This window comes from Mustela nigripes, chromosome 7, assembly GCF_022355385.1.
Source record: "Mustela nigripes isolate SB6536 chromosome 7, MUSNIG.SB6536, whole genome shotgun sequence".
Lineage (NCBI taxonomy): Eukaryota > Metazoa > Chordata > Mammalia > Carnivora > Mustelidae > Mustela > Mustela nigripes.
In genome coordinates, this window is record NC_081563.1 from 116367930 (window position 1) to 116386411 (window position 18482).

The 18482-nt window shown below is 49.1% G+C and overlaps 1 protein-coding gene across 6 annotated transcripts in view; it reads left to right on the forward strand.

Moving 5' to 3' along the window:
• Positions 1-15399, forward strand: part of RALY (RALY heterogeneous nuclear ribonucleoprotein) — an 80794-nt gene extending 65395 nt beyond the window's left edge. For 4 of the 6 annotated variants that reach the window (XM_059406824.1, XM_059406820.1, XM_059406822.1 and 1 more), the window contains 8 exons: positions 7770-8034; positions 8894-8966; positions 9156-9203; positions 11217-11383; positions 12073-12186; positions 12390-12568; positions 13806-13854; positions 15039-15399. In XM_059406824.1, the coding sequence (XP_059262807.1) occupies positions 7779-8034; positions 8894-8966; positions 9156-9203; positions 11217-11383; positions 12073-12186; positions 12390-12568; positions 13806-13850 (882 nt within the window). In that variant the 5' untranslated portion in view covers positions 7770-7778 and the 3' untranslated portion in view covers positions 13851-13854; positions 15039-15399. Of the gene's footprint in view, positions 1-1860; positions 1940-7769; positions 8035-8893; positions 8967-9155; positions 9204-11216; positions 11384-12072; positions 12187-12389; positions 12569-13805; positions 13855-15038 lie in introns of all 6 variants that reach the window. The other 2 variants (XM_059406823.1, XM_059406825.1) reach the window with 2 other exon arrangements.
• Positions 15400-18482: the final 3083 nt, after the last annotated feature.

The following is an 18482-nucleotide window of genomic DNA, read 5'->3' on the forward strand; positions in this document are numbered from 1 at the left end:
TTTTATGCCCAAAGGATCAGAAGATTTCTGGCAGTACAGGGTGTGCTTAGCATGGAAGCCATTTTGGGCCAAGGTTAGAGCATCAGCTCTGGTCTCAAATAGACTGATCTGCATCTCTGCCATTTCCTGGCTTGTGTAAGACAAAGCTCTGACCCTTAGGTTCCTAATCCGTGAAATGAGCACAATACACACCATCACCTACCCCACAGCAGAAGAAAAGTGCTAAGCAAGTGTTGGTAATGATTGTCACAGTCACATGGTTAGCCCTGAAAGGGCCTTTTGTGGTCAAGTGCTCCAGAGCCTGAGTCATGTAGCCCAGCGGCAGTAAAGCCAGTTCAGTCTTCCTGTGGGAAGAGGGCAGGTCAGTGGGAGCAATCTAAATGGAGTAGGAAGAGCACAGTCTTTAGCAGCAGATAAGCTTTAGGGTCTTTTCATTCCTAATCATGCCACTTAACTGTGGACAAATTATTTAAGCTCTCTCTGAGCTTCAGTTTCTTCATCTGAAGAATGACTGGGTTTTGGTCATATAAAACTTCCAACACAGTGCCTAGTATAAGGCTACTGCATATTGAATTGTGTATTCCCTTTTTGTTCTTCCTCAAGACAGGAATTAGTATGTAGCTATCAAGGAAGAGGAGGCAGCACTGAAGAAATTCTCTTACTTCAAACATTTATTTCCAGCCCTACCCCGCAGATACTTGCAGAAGCGAGGGTAGAGCAGGGAGCAGAAAGGAGAAAGGGGGGGCATGTTTTATACTTTGTTACCACACACAGTTCCTCCTGTCAGGCATAGCCTCTCCCCATATCACCACCCAGTTGGAATTCACCTTAAACATAGTCCCTTTTTGTCAAGCCTTCTATAGTGCTCCTTCCCATTCTCTGATATCCTGGACTGGTGGCTTCTGGGGCAGTGGATTCCAGAGCCCAGGGCACATGTGCTTTGTGGTCCTGGTGGATGTCCCTTTGATGTACTGGGAGTTCTTGAGATCAGGTACCCGACCAGGTGCTGGATGACTGAGTTGGCCCAGTGAGTATTTGGATAGCTATAATTATGATTGAATGGGTAGGTAGTGTTTGGATGACTTCCTTTGACAAAAAGAGGTTGACAGTTGTTTTTGGGTCCCATGAAGGCCCAGGGTTGTACTTACCCAGTCCTTGCTGCCTGTTTCTCCATAGCTAGAAGGGCTGCTTGTCACTAGTGTTAACTAAGCCTCAGCCTGAGGCTACACTCTGGTAGAGTTAAGATGCAAGATAGAGGGAAGATAGGATATATACTCAGGTACTCTGTGGGGAAAGGTGACTGAGGCCCCAGTCCTGCCTCTGCTTTGGGGTCTCCCCTCAGTGCCTATCAGATGCTGATACCAATAATACAGTATAGGAATAGAAATCTCATGGTACAGCTGATGAATGAGTCACTGAATGAGTCACTGGCTGAGAAGGCCTGACACCCAGCCCAGCTCCTTAGAGTAGTGCCTGTCAAATCTGGCATGGGTTGGGGGGGGGGCACCTTTATGAAATTTCTAGATTTGGTTCCAGACACTAGGACAAGGGAGAGAGTGTTTGTAGGCCCTCTACCCCCGACTCCCCTATTCTCAGGCAGAGTATGGAGCACTGGAAGATGATTAGGATAAAGAACATAGGGCTGGAATGCGAATGATCTAGAGTTTTCATTGGGCCCAGGGCATTTGAGTTTCTTACGTAAATACCTACTGGTCCCAGCCATCGTATCAGGCACTTTATAGCTGTTATCTCTAATCCTAATCGTGGGCATTGGTATAATTCCCATTTTGCAATTGAAGAATGAGACTTAGTTTAAGGGACATGTCCCAAGTTTACATCTCCTATTTTCTACTGTTTTAGGTGCATTTCCCCCTTTGTTGTTAAGAAACAGGTTCCTGAAAAGTGGGCTTTGTTGAAAAGGAAGCAGAAGACAAGGCCTGTGAGTACTCTTCCCCAGCATCTCCTCAGTGCCAGCACAGAGGGGAATATTTAGGAAATGTTTGTTGACTGAGTGAAGGGGATAGGATAATAATAACTACATTCCTTTATCCTTTTAGAGTATGTTACAGATGTAACAGAGCACTTTCACATTGATTAGCCTATTTGATTTTATATCCAATCTGAAAGGTAATCAGGACAAAGGTTATTCCTGTTTTCAGAAGAAGCATGATAAGGCTCAGAGAAATGGTGTGACTTGCTGCAGGTCACACATCAGAGCTCAGGCCAGGCCTGCTGAAACTGTAGCCTAGACCTCTCACCCCTACACCCCTCCCCGCCACTATTCACATATTGGGGGCTAGGGTTTCTCAGGGAAGTGGGAATTGTCAGGAACTAAAGAGCATTCCTTGGGAAATTAGTCCTGTCTGGCCAGTAATGATCATTTGGGCAATGCTAATGAGCTGGGGCCTGGTGAGTTTAATGAGATTAATAGATGTTCTGTCATCCTTGGCCGCCTGTTAACCAGGAGCCTCTGGACCAAGGAGGCCCTGGGCACTGATCAGTCTAATTGCTTGGCTTTCTCCAGAAATAGCCTCACCATCACTGGTATTTATTTTCCTTCAAAACCACCCAATATCTCTAGAGTTAACTAAGGGCAGAGGTCTGGCCACAAGCTCGTGTGATCCTTATCTGCACGTTAGAGAATAAGGCCAGAGCTTTTGAGCAGGACTGGCCTAGACAGAGGCTTTATATAGTCGCTGGGGGGCATCAGAACCAAGAGCAGCTGCTCTTCTTTTGAAATTGGTGTTTTTAAGAAGAAGAGATCCAGTGTCAGGGAGGAACTACAGAGTTGGGGCAGTGGGCGTTCTGATGGCTAAGTGCCTCAGAGGTCATGCTGAAGACTAGACTTGAACCTGATAGCCAGAACTGGGAGGGTGAAAGGATTGACATGGCAGAGCCAGAGGCCTGGGACAGTTGCTGAAATGGTGTGTAGAAGTCTGGATTCAAGTCCCTTAGCTACTCCCTTTACTAGGTTGGATAGCCTTCTGAAGTAAGTCACTTACCTTGCTGATACCTCAGCTTTTCATCTATTAGATGAGACTGACAGTGTCTGGATCAAGAGTATAAACTGGTTTTGTTTACGAAAATCCTGTTCAGGGGCACCTGGGTGGCTCAGTGGGTTAAGCCTCTTCCTTCAGCTCAGGTCATGATCTCAGGGTCCTGGGATTGAGCCCCACATTGGGCTCTCTGCTCAGCAGGGGTCCTGCTTCCTCCTCTCTCTCCCCCTGCCTCTGCCTACTTGTGATCTCTCTGTCAAATAAACAAATAAAATCTTTAAAAATAAAATAAAACCCTGTGCAGACATGAGATGTTGTAGTAGAAAGGGAAAGGGATGAGGACCAAGGAGAGAGGCTGTCATTTAATCAGGGTGACGTCTTCTCTCACCTTGGCGATCAGTACCCAAGGCATCTCTATGAATAGGCGCTATGGTCAAAAGTCAAACAGACCTGGGTTCCGTTTCTGGCTTTGCTGTATTAACCCATTATTTGGCCTCTCTGAGTCTTCCTTCCCGTATTTAAAATACCTCCTCACAGGGCTGTTGTATTAGATAAGGTTGGATATGTAAAGTCTGACACTGAGTAATTTGGCTCTTCTTAACCTTGATGGTTCTCTGAGGGGTCTCATTTACCCAGAGTTCAGGAGCGGTCATACCTTTTCAGGGTTTTTCTACCTTTAGAAAGCCTTATCACTTTACCGTGTGTTCAGGCTGGCTCTTGGTTTCTAAAACATAGCTTCCATCTAAAATGTTTCAGCTGAGAAAAACGATTTGTTTTTGCCAGATTTCCTCTGTTTCTTATTAGCTTGGAGAAGTGAGCCCATCCCTTCTAGCTGTAAATTGCATTTCAAAGCGTGTGTCTCTGGTGGGTTTTAATTAGCTTAAGGGCCCAGCTTTTATGCAGCAATTGTTTCTCCAGCAGGTAAAGGTAAAGACACATACTTGGGAGCCAGTCCCTGGTTTTCCTTAAAAATAGCATATCTGGGGGCGCCTGGGTGGCTCAGTGGGCTAAGCATCTAGATGCCTTCGGCTTGGGTCATGGTCTCGGGGTCCTGGGATCGAGCCCCCGCATCAGGCTCTCTTCATCAGGCCTGCTTCCCCCTCTCTCTCTGCCTGCCCCTCTGCCTTCTTGTGACCTCGCTCGCTTTCTGTCAAATAAATAAGTAAAATCTTCAAAAAAAAAAAAAAAAAAGCGCATATCTGGATTGCTCCCTCCCAGCCCCTCACTGTTCTGAGGGTTGTCTCTCGCCCTCCCAAAAGAAGAAAGGGAATATAAGAACCCTAGACTTAAAGGAACAGTGGGATTCTTGGCCCTGCTACTCATGGTCTGGGGCATTGTGGCCAAGTCCATTCCCCTCCGTTCCTCAGAGCGAGGGCCTATAAACTCCTTGTTCACTGAAATCCCTGCTAATCTGACATTGCAGAAGTCTCTGGAGATTAGTCTGGTTCTTTCTTCCTCTCTCTCCCACCATCAAGAACAGTCTCTCTACCCACCTTTTCTTGGCTCAGTGCTAAGATGGGGCCTCTAGGGGCTGTAGACACCTTGCTCTCAATTACACAGCTAATCTGTGAGGCAGAGCTTGGCCCACGGGGAAATAGCTTATCAAATCAAGCTGCTGCTGCTGAATAGGACGTCAATATTTTCTAGGATTCCTACTCTTAAGCTAGGGGGAAGCCTGCGAAAACCAACAAAGAATAGCGTGGGGAAGATTGAATTGGGGGTGGTTGGTCTTTTGGGGGTAAGGGGTGTTTGGGTCAGACTCTTGTCTTTTAATGAGATGCCTGGGACCTCCGACCTCAGTGGTCTGTGCACCACCCCCCTTTTAGGTAGGGCTATGCTCCTGGGACACTATTGTTACTGCTTTCTTCCTAATATTTTTTGGGCACTTACTGTGTGTGTCCCAGGCTTCATCAGGCTTGCCTCTAACAGTTGCAAGGCAGAACAGAGTACAGATGGAGACTTAAATACTATATGTCTAAATAGTTGAAGGTTGTAAGTGAAACTAACAGATTTTAAGGTTCATAACAACCTGGAAGACCATGTCTGAATTTAGAATTCTTGACTCTTTGGTTTAGAATTCTTGACTCTTTGGGATTCTGTACTTGAACCTAGCAGTTCCAGAAGAGCTGATCTGGGCATGCTCTTCATTTCCTACCTCCAAGTTGATCCCTCACTTGCAGGAATCTCATAAACATGTTTAAACACAGAAGGTTTCTCATATCCCCACAGACAGCTGTCCCTTTGGGCTTAGGAAGTATGCATAATAGCAGCACACACAGCCCTTGGAGACTGCCTTTGAAAGCAGATAGAGGGCTGATTAGATAGGGAGGGGTTGGTTCCTAGAGCATGCTTTGGGAAAGCATTTCTTCATGGTCCTGCAGATGCCTCACTCAGAATGGCCACAGGCATACTCTCTTGTAGCCTTTGTGTGACATGGCTTCTGGCTGCCTTTTCTTGGCATTGTTCAGAATGCTCCAGTCTGATTTTGACCCTCATTTAGAATCCACCTTACTGTGGCAGTGTTACTAGAACAGAGAAGTTCAGCTAGTCAGTTATTAGATCCTATAAAGAGCTTTAACCATTGGCAAAGTCCTTTTCTGTACATGGTCCCAAACCCCAGGTGACAAGAGAAAAAACGGAGTATGGCCAAACCTGAACTTTACTCACCAGCCAAGGAGTGAGTGCTGATCCTGTTGTATCACTAAACATAGGTGTTTAACAAATGCTTACAGCTTGGTGGTATTAGAGGCTGCTGATAGAGGTCTTGGGGAACGTAGCACCTGTCCTGTCCCTGCCAGGTCAGTGCTGAGGTAGTAGTCACCAACAGGTCTAAACCATCATCCCCTCTCTTTCTATCTTGGTCTACACCCCAGGCCAGTGGTTGGTTCCTTCCAGCCAAAGTAGGTGACACCTCCCCTCATGCCTCTGAGCTGAATCAGCCAGGAGAGTTATCTGATGGCCATGGAGGAGCCCCACAAATTTCTGTGTATATCCATGGATGGACAAGGAATTAACATTGGAATGCCTTGTCATCCAAGTAGGAGAGGGATTATTAGGACTGAGCAATGGGGTCCCCAGGGGAACCCACATACATGGAGCATTTTCTACTGCACATGGACAATAAGTATAAGTGTTTTCATGGGTGAGGTCTTTTGTGTTCTTCACTGCTTAAAAAATGGTGATTGGATGCAGAAGTATACTGAGTAACAAAAAAAGAGTCTGTCCCTTCCAGGCCCTTTCCAAAGCTGGCACCAACCCTTTCATCAATAGCAGTGCCCTCTCAGCCCCTGTCTTTTACTTAGGATGGTGCACATGTGACCCTAGTATATCCGTGGAGCTACTGCAAGCCCACCATAGGAATAGGTTTCTTCACAGTTCTTCTCAGGGCCAGCCTGTGGTTTCCTTGCAGTCATTGCCATCTGCTGGTCAGAACATGCCAGCTTCCAGGCAGGAAGGATGGAAGAAAAGGGTCTCTTATCCTAGTGGAGCAATAAATATGGCTTTCCCAGCTTGTATTATGCTCTGATTCTCTGAAAAGAAACTCCCTCTACCCAAAAAGATTAGGTTAGTAGGCAGGTGTTTACGGTTAGCTTGGGCTGGTGCTAAAGACCCCTACTGCTTGGGGTCTTTAGCACCTTCTGTAGTAGCTCAGCAGCAGGAGTATTTAAATAGGAGTGTTCCAAAAGGGAGTTGTCCTGTGCCAGTGAGCGGAAGGCTGGTCCAGGAAGTATAAATACCAGTACTTAATGTTAGGCTTTTCCTACTATCATCAAGCCTCTTTTTCCCTTCTGGAGCTTGTCCTCTGATGTAACCTGTCTGTGTCATGGGTAGGAGAGATTTGTATGGTCCTTTGGGGAAAAGACATTGCCAGGTTGTAGAGAGCAAAGAGTAAGTGCGATACGATACCTAAGCAAACAACAAAATTTGAATGAGTCAGTGTAAAAATGGGTAACTTTAAAAAATTAATTTATTAAAAACAGTTCTCTGGTAAATATTATAGTATTTAAATTGGCTTTAGCTCTGGTACGGAAAGGGATAGAGCTGGGAAAAAAAAAAAATGGGCTGTAGGGACCAACTGACCTGGGTTTGAGTGCTCATTCCTGGCAAGTTTAAGAACTTACTGTGGTCTGTTTCTGATAAAATACAACAATCGTAATAGTAATACTGTTTATAAGGTTTTCTTATTACTCAATATTGCGTGTCACCCTTAGCCTGCAGTGAGTGCTCAGGGAGGCTTGTTTAGCTCACCTTTTAAAAAATGACTGGTGACAATAAAGACAGCCAAAGCTAGGTCAGTGTCTGGATCAGACTGAGCGATTTTCATAATGTAGAACTGTTCTGGAACAGGTTTTACTTGCAATTTCCCCATGACTTCTTTGCCATGGTTCTACATTAACAGAAGAAAAATGATGGAAGGTCTTCAAATTTAGATCCTGCAAGGGGTAACATTTCCCAATAAGCGTTAAAGAAGGAATGGGTTTAAAAGAATTAGACTCGGGAGACCAGGGTTCAAATCCTGGCCCTGTCGCTCACTGACATTGTACTCTCTGTACATTTTCTCCCTTGTGAATTGGTCTGGTTCTGCTTCTGCCAGTACCAAATGAGGGACCGTGATGTCAGCAGTCTAGTAAGTTACAATAAGGGGAGGCTGGGTGCTATAGGGGTATATGTGTAGCAGGGCACAAAGCCTTCCAGTTTAGCCAGGATGTGGGCTATGGGTGGCCCTTGAGCCCAACTGGGGGACCCAGCTTCACAGTGGCTCTCTCTCTTCAGGTGGCCATCATGTCCTTGAAGATCCAGACAAGCAACGTAACTAACAAGAATGACCCCAAGTCTATCAACTCTCGGGTCTTCATCGGAAACCTCAACACAGCTGTGGTGAAGAAGTCAGATGTGGAGACCATTTTCTCCAAGTATGGCCGTGTGGCCGGCTGTTCTGTGCACAAAGGCTATGCCTTTGTCCAGTATGCCAACGAGCGTCATGCCCGGGCAGCTGTGCTGGGAGAGAATGGGCGGGTGCTGGCCGGGCAGACCCTGGGTAAGCGTCTCTCCTTGGCCTTGCTCCTGGTGTTCTCCTGAGCGGGTTCCACCGATGACTTTCTACCTTCTCTCTTACGTTCTTTTCTGTTTCCCTTGCTACTACCCACTGCCTTTATCTGAAATGTTATAACTTTTAAATAGTTGTAAATTACATGTAAGTTATAAATTAGGTAGTCATAAAATCTGCCTAGAGGGGAGTATTTCGGAGCTTCTCAGAATTGCTTCTGTGTTATCTCTTGTGGTTCCAGTTAAATTGCAGATTCCTAAGAAAAAAGGAACAGAGTGGACTAGCATAACTATAATGTTGGGCTATAGATAGCATAGGTTAGAACTTTTTATGAGAGGTGGGAGGAGGGGCTGGGAGCACAAGGTGAAGTATGTGCCTTTGGCCTTGGTGATATATATGTATATGTGATACCCATACAGATATAGATATACATACCTATATATATATACATATACATATCTATATCTATATAGATGTTGGAGTCATGTCTCCGCGCACTTGGGAGTATAGTTGTTATTTTTGTGTGTGACTTGATTACCTGGATACATGAACATGTGAAGATATACATGAAGATACATATTTGAAGTCCTTATGTGCACAAGTGTACCTGAGAGTGCATATGATGTCCATGGCATGCGTGTGAGTGATATGCTTGTGAGCATGCATGCAGGTGTCTGAATGTATATTGATTTGTAAATAGGCCTGTCTCTCTGATGTGTGGGTGTGAATAATGTGTGAAGACCTCTGTTGGTCGTTTAGTTAGGACAGTCCACGTGTACCTCACATAAGCACATAGAAATCGCTGCTCATGTGCTGCCAGCATCTGACTGTGCCTCCTCCCTCCACACAGATATCAACATGGCTGGAGAGCCCAAGCCCAACAGACCTAAGGGGCTAAAGAGAGCAGCATCTGCCATATACAGGTGGGGCGCTCTGTCTTGTCTGTCTCCATCTGGGTGGGATTGGTCCCTCTTTGCACAGAGGGAGAAAACACTGGTTGGTGACAGTGTGCTGAGCCTAGAATTTGGGGAGGCGTTTGGAGATGAGGGCCTGTGGAGAGTGGGCTGAATGGCTGTCCCTAAGCCCTGGCCCTCTCCCCTTTGTTTCCCCAGTGGCTACAGCTTTGACTATGATTACTACCGGGACGACTTCTACGACAGGTGAGCAGGGGAGGGGCGTGCCCAGGCATGAAACAGCCAAGCTGGAAGGGTCCTGAGAGATTGCTGGTGCAGCCCATTCAGTCCTCCAAATGGGAACCAGAGCCCAAAGGTGTGGACAGGCATCTGCCCAAGGCTGCTTCACAAATGGGTGGCAGAGCTGGGACTAGGGTCTAGTTCTGCAGGTACCCAGGTCAGAGCTTTCCCCCACCCCACGCTATTTCCCGCTTTCTGGCTGCCCTTCTTCCTCCTAATCCTAGGGTGGGACTCGATGGGACTGGATAGCATGGGACATGTAAACCTAGCACGCTGGATTACAGAAGAGGTTACAGGAGTAGGTGCAGGGAGTTTGAGCCCTCACGCTCCTGCTATTTAGTCTCCTTACCTCCTGGAGGTGCTCAGCCAGGTGGAAGGGACCTCAAAGCTCAGTGTAAGCCCCTGGCCTTTCATTTATAGCCAAGAGGCCAGCGGTCCTTTGGAGGTCTGAATTAGTCCCCAGTAGCCTATGTCCCATCCTTCATCAGACCCCAGCCTTGAGCTGTGGGCTCCATTCCATGGCACCAGCCACATTCTTGAGGCTGATCTTGAATCATGATGAGGCTGTTCCAAACTTCTTCCTCCCTCCCTCTCTTCCTCTCTCCTGCTTGGGCCATGGGAAGGAAGAACAGAACCTCTCAGAGCCTTGGTTTTCTCACCTCTGAATGGTTTCAGGAGATAGTACGGTGTAGTGGAACATGCCCTAGCCTGGGAGTCAGAAGACCTGGGTGCTAATCTCAGCTCTGCCACTGAATGGATTGTGTGACTTTGGGCAGATGCCCTCCCAGTCTTGAAATGGGCTTTTGCACCAAGTGATCCCTCAGGGCTCCTCCAGCTCTGGGATTCTGTGGTTCAGTGATTCTGACCAAGGCCAGAGCCGCCCCCTCCCCTTAGGGGCAGAAATGCAGGGTCCGGGACTGGATCCATTCCCAGAGACTCTTCATCTCCAGCCATCACCACCCCAGGGCAGGGACTCTCTCAGTAAATGAGTGCCAAGCCATGGGACATTGAATTGCCTAGTGATGGCATGTTTTCTGACTGTCTCAAAAGTGAGCCCATAGTGTACCCCTAAGGCTGCTTGTTCCCTGCAGAAAGGTAATAGTAGCAGATGTGGTGCAAGAGACACCCCCCGCCCCCGCCTCAGCCTACAAGCTTCTGCCTGATGGGCAGGATTAAGAACCCTCTTGGAGAGGGCTATGTGTTGCCAGTCTATAGTCTTGGAGCTCAGGGGTCTGATTTGAGCTGCCGAACCTTGATATTCTGCCGATCTCTTCCCCTCCATCTCTGAAGTAGACTAGAAGAATGGGGTGAGTAAGGGGGCCCAACTCCATTCTCATGCCCCTGAGATCATAGGCTCCTGGTTGGAGTCTCAGCACCCTGGCCTTCCACCTATCACACCTTTTAACATGTGTTTTTAACCAAGTGTTCTCATTTTCTGCCCTCACAGCAGCCTTTGGGAGGGATGGGGTCTTGGCACAGAATTTGGAGCCATCCTCATGAAGCAGATGGGAAAACTGAGGCTCTGGCAGACTTAGGGATACCCTATTCCCACATCTTTCTGTTCCCAGCTGGCAATTTGCGTTGCTTTAGGGACATTTGCAAACTCTGACCAGAGGTTGAGGTGGCAGTTGAGTGAGCAGAAGCCAGGTCAGGTAATACAGGAGATCTAGGGAAGGCTTCTTTCTGGGGGGTCATCTCAGTTGGCTCCTTTCTTGAACTGGGGCTATAACCATTACCACCCACATGCCCTTGACCCTACCTGACCGGCAGGAAGGGTGGATGGAATGAGACTCCCAACAGCTTTTAAGGTCCGAAAAGCCTTTCCTTTTAACACCTACCCCCCGTCCCCCCAGGGACTTGTTGGGAGCAGGCAGAAGTGTGTAGCACAGGTTGCCCACCGGCCCCATGTTGGTCTAGAGTCGCAGTGCCCTCTGGTGGCCACAGGCCATGCTGCAGCCTCTGGCCCATTTGCCCCTACAGGCTCTTCGACTATCGGGGCCGCCTGTCACCTGTGCCAGTGCCCAGGGCCGTCCCTGTGAAGCGACCCCGGGTCACAGTCCCCTTGGTCCGGCGCGTCAAAACCACCATACCTGTCAAGCTCTTTGCCCGCTCCACAGCCATTACTGCCAGCTCAGCCAAGATCAAGTGTGAGTGACTAGATCTTCCTAGATCTTTTTTGTTTTTCTTATTAGTAAAATAACAGAATCACATATTTTTACATTGGAAAATAGATGAAGGAACAAATCTCCCACAGCTCTGCAGCTCTGACACAACAAAGTGAGTATTTTTATGCATTTCTAAGAGGAAAAGGCTGACTTTTGAGGAGGAGGGGCTTGGGTTGGACACAGAAATGTCCAGTGCTGTGACATGGAACCCAGTGAGGAGAAGCTGTCATCTTTCCTCTAGTAAGGACAAGTTTTCAGAGGCCTGCTACTCCACATTCATTCTGGTGTACACATGGCTGTAGTCAGGCACCCAGAAAATCTGATGGTAAAAGACCTGCATTTATACACCTGAAATCTGGGCATCATCCTATAACACGAAGACAAACACATATGCTTGCTCAGATGCACACTACACCTGCATTCTTATCCATCTCCAGTCCCTTTCAGGAGTTGAGAGGTCAGGGGAAAGTTCACAGTTTCAGAAAGGCCAGCTGGTTACTGTAGGCATGGCCTCAGACGGCTTCTAGCCTTTTCCCTGGCCAAAGAAATGCAGGTGAAGACAGTTCCTGCCACTGGCCTGCCTTCCTAGTTGATTGAATGGGGTTGGGGTCTTATGTTATTGTCAAGCTCCCAGCCCCTGGGTGACAGCCCTTTACTCCCTTCACTCCCAGTAAAGAGCAGTGAGCTGCAGACCATCAAGACAGAGCTGACACAGATCAAGTCCAACATCGACGCTCTGCTGGGCCGCTTGGAGCAGATTGCTGAGGAGCAGAAGGCCAACCCAGGTCAGCTTCCAAGCGTCTTTGCCCAGCTCAGTGAGCATAGGGCAGAGTGTGGGGAGGACAGTGCGTAGGGCAGAGAGAGGGGCTGTGGCTGTCAGTGCCACCTGGGTCCACTGTGATGAGGCCTAGTTTCTAGTAAGATACTGCCCTGGGAAGTTGCCCCGGGCTGAGTTTTATTCCCTTCTTCCCACCCTTTTCCCCTCAAGATGGCAAGAAGAAGGGCGACAGCAGCAGTGGCAGTGGTGGGGGTAGTAGTGGTGGCAGCAGCCGGCCACCAGCCCCCCAAGAGGACACGGCTTCTGAGGCAGGCACGCCCCAGGGAGAAGCACAGACTCGAGACGACGGCGATGAGGAGGGACTGCTGACACACAGTGAGGAAGAACTGGTGAGGGCACGGAGAGGAGGGGCTTGCAGGAGGGCAGCGGGTGGGGGGAATGGAGAGCAGAGCCTCGGAGCTGGTTGGTGGTCCTGTGAGCTCCCGCCTTCCTCTTTCCCTGGGGTTCTAGCCCTGTGAAGAAGAGCAGGGGAATGCCTATTTCAACTGCCAGTCCAAAATCCCCCTGAGGCCTGAGGTAGACCTCTCTTCAGTCCAGGGCCCCCAGTCTGGATTCGGTTTCCAAACAGGTTGGATGAGGGAGGAATCGGGCTCAAGGGAGTGCACACGGTCTGCAGAGCTCCAGAGGGCAGGACTGGGGTTGCCTAGAGAAGCCACTGGAAGGTTGGGTATCCACCCTACCTGAGGATTTTCTAAAAGCCATTACTGCCCAAGTATGAAAGAAGGGCAGAGAGGCATGGAGTCATGGAGGGAGCTCTCTGTTACTGGAACTTTTCAGAGAGAGACTGGGAAGCCATTGGCAAGGAGCTTTATTATTATGTAAAGTAGCAAGGTAGACCAGACTCTGAGTGTGTAAGTTAGTTGTTGTGTGCTTAGTGGCCATTTACCTAAAGGCACTCAAATGAGCACCAGGCCCTGTAGTTTCTGACTTCATTTAACTTGGACAACAGCCTTTTGCTGTTCAAAGTATTACTCTTCCCAGCTTTTACCCAGTGAGGAAACTTGAGACTCAGAGGAGTAGAGTAACTTGCTCAGGGCCTTCTAAATAATAAGGGCTGAGCCAGAATTAAAGCCCGGACTTCTTCACCAGGTGTGGAACTTTATCCTTTTCATCAATGCTGGGTCCTGGCAGGAGGACAGAGGCCACCATACTTAGGAGGTCCTCCTCCTCATGCCCCTACCTCATCTCTCCTTTTTTGACCCAGTTACTCTCTAGGCATAGCAGTCTCCGTAAAGACCCTAACAAAGGCTTAGGTGCCCCAAAGATGGGGAGCTCACCAGTCTACTAGGCTTTCAGCCTGCTGCAGTCTGAGAAGGTCTTTCTATGCAGAAATGTGTCCCCTGCTGCAGCTAGAACATCCCTTGACTGGTCCCTTCTCTCTTCTGGGGGGTCCCCAGACCATCTTGTTGGAATTCCAAGCCAGCTATGTTGAGACTGTTCATAATCATTCCCCTTGGCTTTCTATCCCTCTTTGGAGTTTGGCCTCCAGATGTGCTCTGGGCTCCAGGGACGACTCAAAGTTGGGAATAAGTGATGAATGGTTTCTTGTTGCCTCCTCCCTATCAGGAGCACAGCCAGGACACAGACGCAGAGGATGGGGCCTTGCAGTAAGCAGGTACGGGGGTCCAGGTGGACGGGGGTGAAGTGAAACAGACCTGTCAGGGTGGTGCTATGCCCATTGAGGAAGGCTTCCCCATCCTCAGCCATTCTACTGTGCTCCTTTGTGGTGGGAGCTTGGTAAGCTGTGGGAGTAGCAGCCCTGGATGGGCTAGCCGGTCCAGCCCTGCAGGGGTTTCCTCGGCGCACTCCGGGCATGTTGTCCATCTCCTCTGCCCTTGAAGAGCTCTGAGTCTGATGGAAGACACAAACTGTTTCTAGTGTGAGCCTCATGAGGGTCTGGAGAGCCAGGAGGTCAGAGAGGATGTGGTGGAAGAGCTGATAATATGTAGTTGAGCCTGTTTAGGGTTGAGGGAGAGGCATCTGAGGGAATAGCTTTAGCCAAGCTCAGGGGCTCTGGTGGTCCTCAGTATGTGGGAGTCAGTCAGGAGCCTCCTGCAGCGGTAGTCTTGGCTCTGCATGGTCAGGGTGAGTTCCTAATCAGCTGTTCGTCATCAGAGAGGGTTGGTTGTGCTGGGCTTAGGGGCTGGGACTTAATCCTGCCCGGAGGAAACTGTCCCAGCCCTGCAAGGTTGTGATGGGGCCGGCATACCAGATGTGGGGTCTGAGGCACTGAGAGGGGCAGCCCGGTAACGTGTCTCACCAGTCCCAAGGTGGTAATCAGTGGAGCCTAGATTTGAGTCCAGTGGTGTGTGGCCTTGAAGCCTGCTCTCAGGCCGTGTCCACCACCTTGCTCTGCCCCATTCCTTTGGGGACCATGTTCACGCTAACACAGGTTTAGGTGGAGGAAGGTCTCAAAGTAGCGTAGGTGTCTTTGCATAAGACACATCCATGCTGTAAGATGCTCCACCAGCAGACAGTTTAGGAAATTCTGTATCTGTAGTCTGTCCTCTGGGAGCTTCCTGGTTTGTTTTGCCAAAGAGGCTAAGTTGGACTTCGTGAAGCCAGTTCACAGATGAGATGCAGGGCTCAGGTCAGGAAATGGAGGCTCAGGGAACAGGGAGGGACTCACCCAAAGTTGCATGTCCAGAAAATTAGAAGACCAGAGCCAGAGTGCAGGCATGTGTCTGTCTGCTAACAGCAAACACCATTATCCCCTTTGTCTTCCCAACCCTAGTTATCAAGAGTACTGGGGGCTCTTCCTCTTAGCCTCAGTCTCTCCTTTGTCTCTCTCTTTCTCAGCCTGGCAGGAGTGATGGCCACCGGCAGGAGAAGGGCATGCACTGTACCAGGCCTAAAGCTGGGCACCCACCCCTGGAGACTACCCCCAGCGGGTCCCAGGAGAGCTGGCAGCAGGCACCTCCTCCTCCACACATCCCAGCCAGTGCCACATCCTCTGCAGGTGGAGTTATTGGCCTTCCCTTCCCAAGTGCCCTCCCTTTTGGCACTGCCCAGGCCAGAGGGCAGAGCACAGAAGTTTCCCTACACTCTACCTCCCCTCCCAGGACACTCCCAGGCTTGGGGTTTTTCTATAGGTTGGAGAGGGGAGGGTCACAGGGAGGGTACCCTGACAATAAAGAGATTGGATCCCAACTTGCTCTGAGATGGGATGGTTTGTGTTTTCTTACGGTACCTGGGCCCTCCTGCCCAGCCATAGTCTGGTCTAGTCTGTTTCACCCTATTCTTTTCCCTCCCTCAATCCCCCTGGCTAGGGAGCTTTGTCGAGGGTGCCTAATACTTGTCTGTCTGGGCCTTAGTTTCCACAGCTAAAATGGGGATAAAAATGGCCAATAGGGTTGTTGGGGAGGGTCAGATGTCCCTGTCCCCAAGAGAATACTTCAGTGGCTTAAGTATCAGGCAGTTGTGACCCACTTTGGTTAGGCAGCGGTAGGTCCAGGTTTCAGCTTCTCACTCAAGTCTGTTTCTCCTAGCTCTGAGGTGGTTCTAGAGTCCACCTCTTCTTCTCCTTCCCTGTCCTAGTTTAGGACAGTACTTTTTTTCACTCGGGCTTTGTCCTCTCACCGGCCTCCCAGTCCCTAGCTTCTCTTTGCCCCATTTCCCAGTGCTTTATCTAAGTCATGTATCTTCCCTGTAAAGCCTGACTACTCACCATCAGGACAAAACCCCAACTCCCGTACATGATCTATATGCCCTGGCCTCTCCTCTCCCTTGTTACCACCTCTCTTTTCTGGCCCACTGAGAACAGGCCCCTCACTCTCCTAGGCAGCAAGGAATGGAGCCCCAGTCCAGTTGACCATCAGAAGAGCTCTACCTGTCTTGGGTCACCTGTCTAGGTATTTGCTCTGTTCTCTGACTACTGGTGATGTTCCTTCAGATTTCCATTTCTGTCCTAACTTCACCCCCACAGGTTGAGCGAATTCCCTTTGTTCAGATTTCCAGGAGAGATCACCTGCCACGGTGGATCTTTCTGAGTCACTCCTAGGTTATGAGTACCTTCCCCTCTGAACTGGGTCATAAAGGTGTGGCCACTTGGACTGGTGTCTCTGGTCTGGAGCTTTGTTCCAAAGTCTGGCATGTACTCTTCTTGTTTTCTACTTTGTCCACCTGAGAAATACCCACTCCTCCTCAAACTGCTCTTCTAGTGCTGGCACCTTTGAGAAGTATTTCTGATTGGCTTACTGTTCTTCAGAAATTGTTCATTTCTCTTCCAGGCAGTTACCCAAAACAGGAAATTTGGTCCCTTTATCACAAATTTGGGGTTTGGACTCTCCCTCATCTTTACATGTTCCTCAGAGTCTGAGGCCTGCTGGAGTCCTTAATGAAAATCCATCTCACACTAGCAGTTCTCCAGCATCGTCTCCATCAAACCTCCCCTGGAATTGGCTCCAGATTTTGGTGGAGGAGAGAGGCTGGGCTTGAGACCGTGCTCGGGCTAGGTTACTCTGGGTATGGAGTCACCCAGGAAAGTCTTTGTTGTCTCCTGGCTCCATCCCTGGGCAGTCCTCCTGCTTGCCATTGGCAGGCTAGCGTTCTGAAGCCTGAGTGCGGCTCTGTGTTCCCAAGCTGTGCAGGGTCCTGACTAGCCAGCCCACAAGGCAGCCAGAGTTCTGGACCCACAGCTGTGTCAAATGCCCCCATCGCTGCTGGCCATTGCCTCTTAGCATGATGTGGAGCAGTGTTTCTGCCTTTTTGGAGCTTTAGCTGCCCAGTGGGATCTCAGTCCCCTTATGTGTGCCTGCCAGGGACCCTGGGCAGCAAGGAAAGAGAAGATAGAGGCTGTGGCCTGCAGTCTGAGAGATTCAGACCTGGGGTGAAAAATAGCCCCTGGGAACTTAGAACAAAAGATTTCAGTCTGGAGAGCTAAAGAAGGTGTCCAGTGGAAGAGGCTAGGTCCACAGGGAGGGTTCCATCTCTTTCGAAGCGGCCTCAGTAGAACATACCCATCCAGTCCTGAACTCAGTCTGTCCTTGCTGCTCAGAAGGCCAGAGCCAAGTTCTTGTGACCCAGTTGGCATGCACATAACAGGTCTTCATGTCCCTACCTTGTACACTGCCCTGGACTGGCACTTGGGCAGAGTATAAAGAAGGGGTTTTGGACCTTTGTGGACTTCACACTGAGAGGTGGCACCAGGTTCTTGTGTCCCCAGAGCCTAGTGCTCTGTGCCCGTTGCACTGTAGTAACCTTTTCAGACTCTGTAATACTTTACTCAGTAGTGCTTGACCAAGGCACTCACTTTGCAGTGCTTGGGGGACAGGTAGAACAGGAGGGGCTGTGGGCTTCTGTAGTATGTTGGGCAGAAAAGCAGGGAAGATCACTTCCAGGCCAGGAAGCATCTGTCCTACACAGAGGCCCTGCCTAATCCCCCTGGCATCAGGACCTATCCTAGACAGATTGAGATCCCCATCTTGGTGCCCCAGAAAAGCTCCAGAACTACGTAACCCATGGGAGAGCTTCAGTGGGAAATTCACATCCACAAAACGCTGCATACCCCTGCCCATCCTCCCCATGTTTGGAGCAGGGGAACAGCTCTCCCTTCCCATTGCTCATCAGTTTTTGTTTATCTGTTCAATCTCTGAAAACCAAAAGGAGATGAACAATGTGATACCAGATTCTGCCCAAAAGACTTGTATTTCCTAGGTGTTCTGAAGACCTGAAGCCTCATTTGTAATCCTGGCAGCTGTGTTGAAGGAATAATCACAATCAGTGGGTTTACTGGATTGTGAGTCAAGGCTTTCCTCCCTGTACTGCTGCCAGTAAGGTTTGTGACCCTGGGCAAGTCTTGTTCCTTGCTAGGTCTCTGTTTCCTCATCTGTATGAGGGGTTGGCCTAGATCAGGGATAGTAAATGGGCCTTACATCAGTTATTAACTTGTATAACAAACCCATTCCAAAATTTAGTACCCTTAATAAACATTTATTAGCTTCTGATTGAGTGGCTTGGCAATTTGGGTTGTGCTCAGCTAGGCTTCTACTTACCTCATCTGGGCTTCGATGTGGCTGAAGTGGTAATCAGCTGGAGAGATAATCTCATACACTTGCCAAGTGGTTGGCAGGACAACAGGATGTATGTTCCCGGCATCTAGCAGGCAAAACCAGGTAAGCCCTGGGACCCAAGAGCTCTTCAAGTTCCTGCTTGGGTCGTGTTTGGCAGCTTTTTTGGGCCAAAGCAAGTCACATGGCTAAGCCTGAACTCCTCTTAAATTGAGGAGCTTCAAAAATAGGGCCA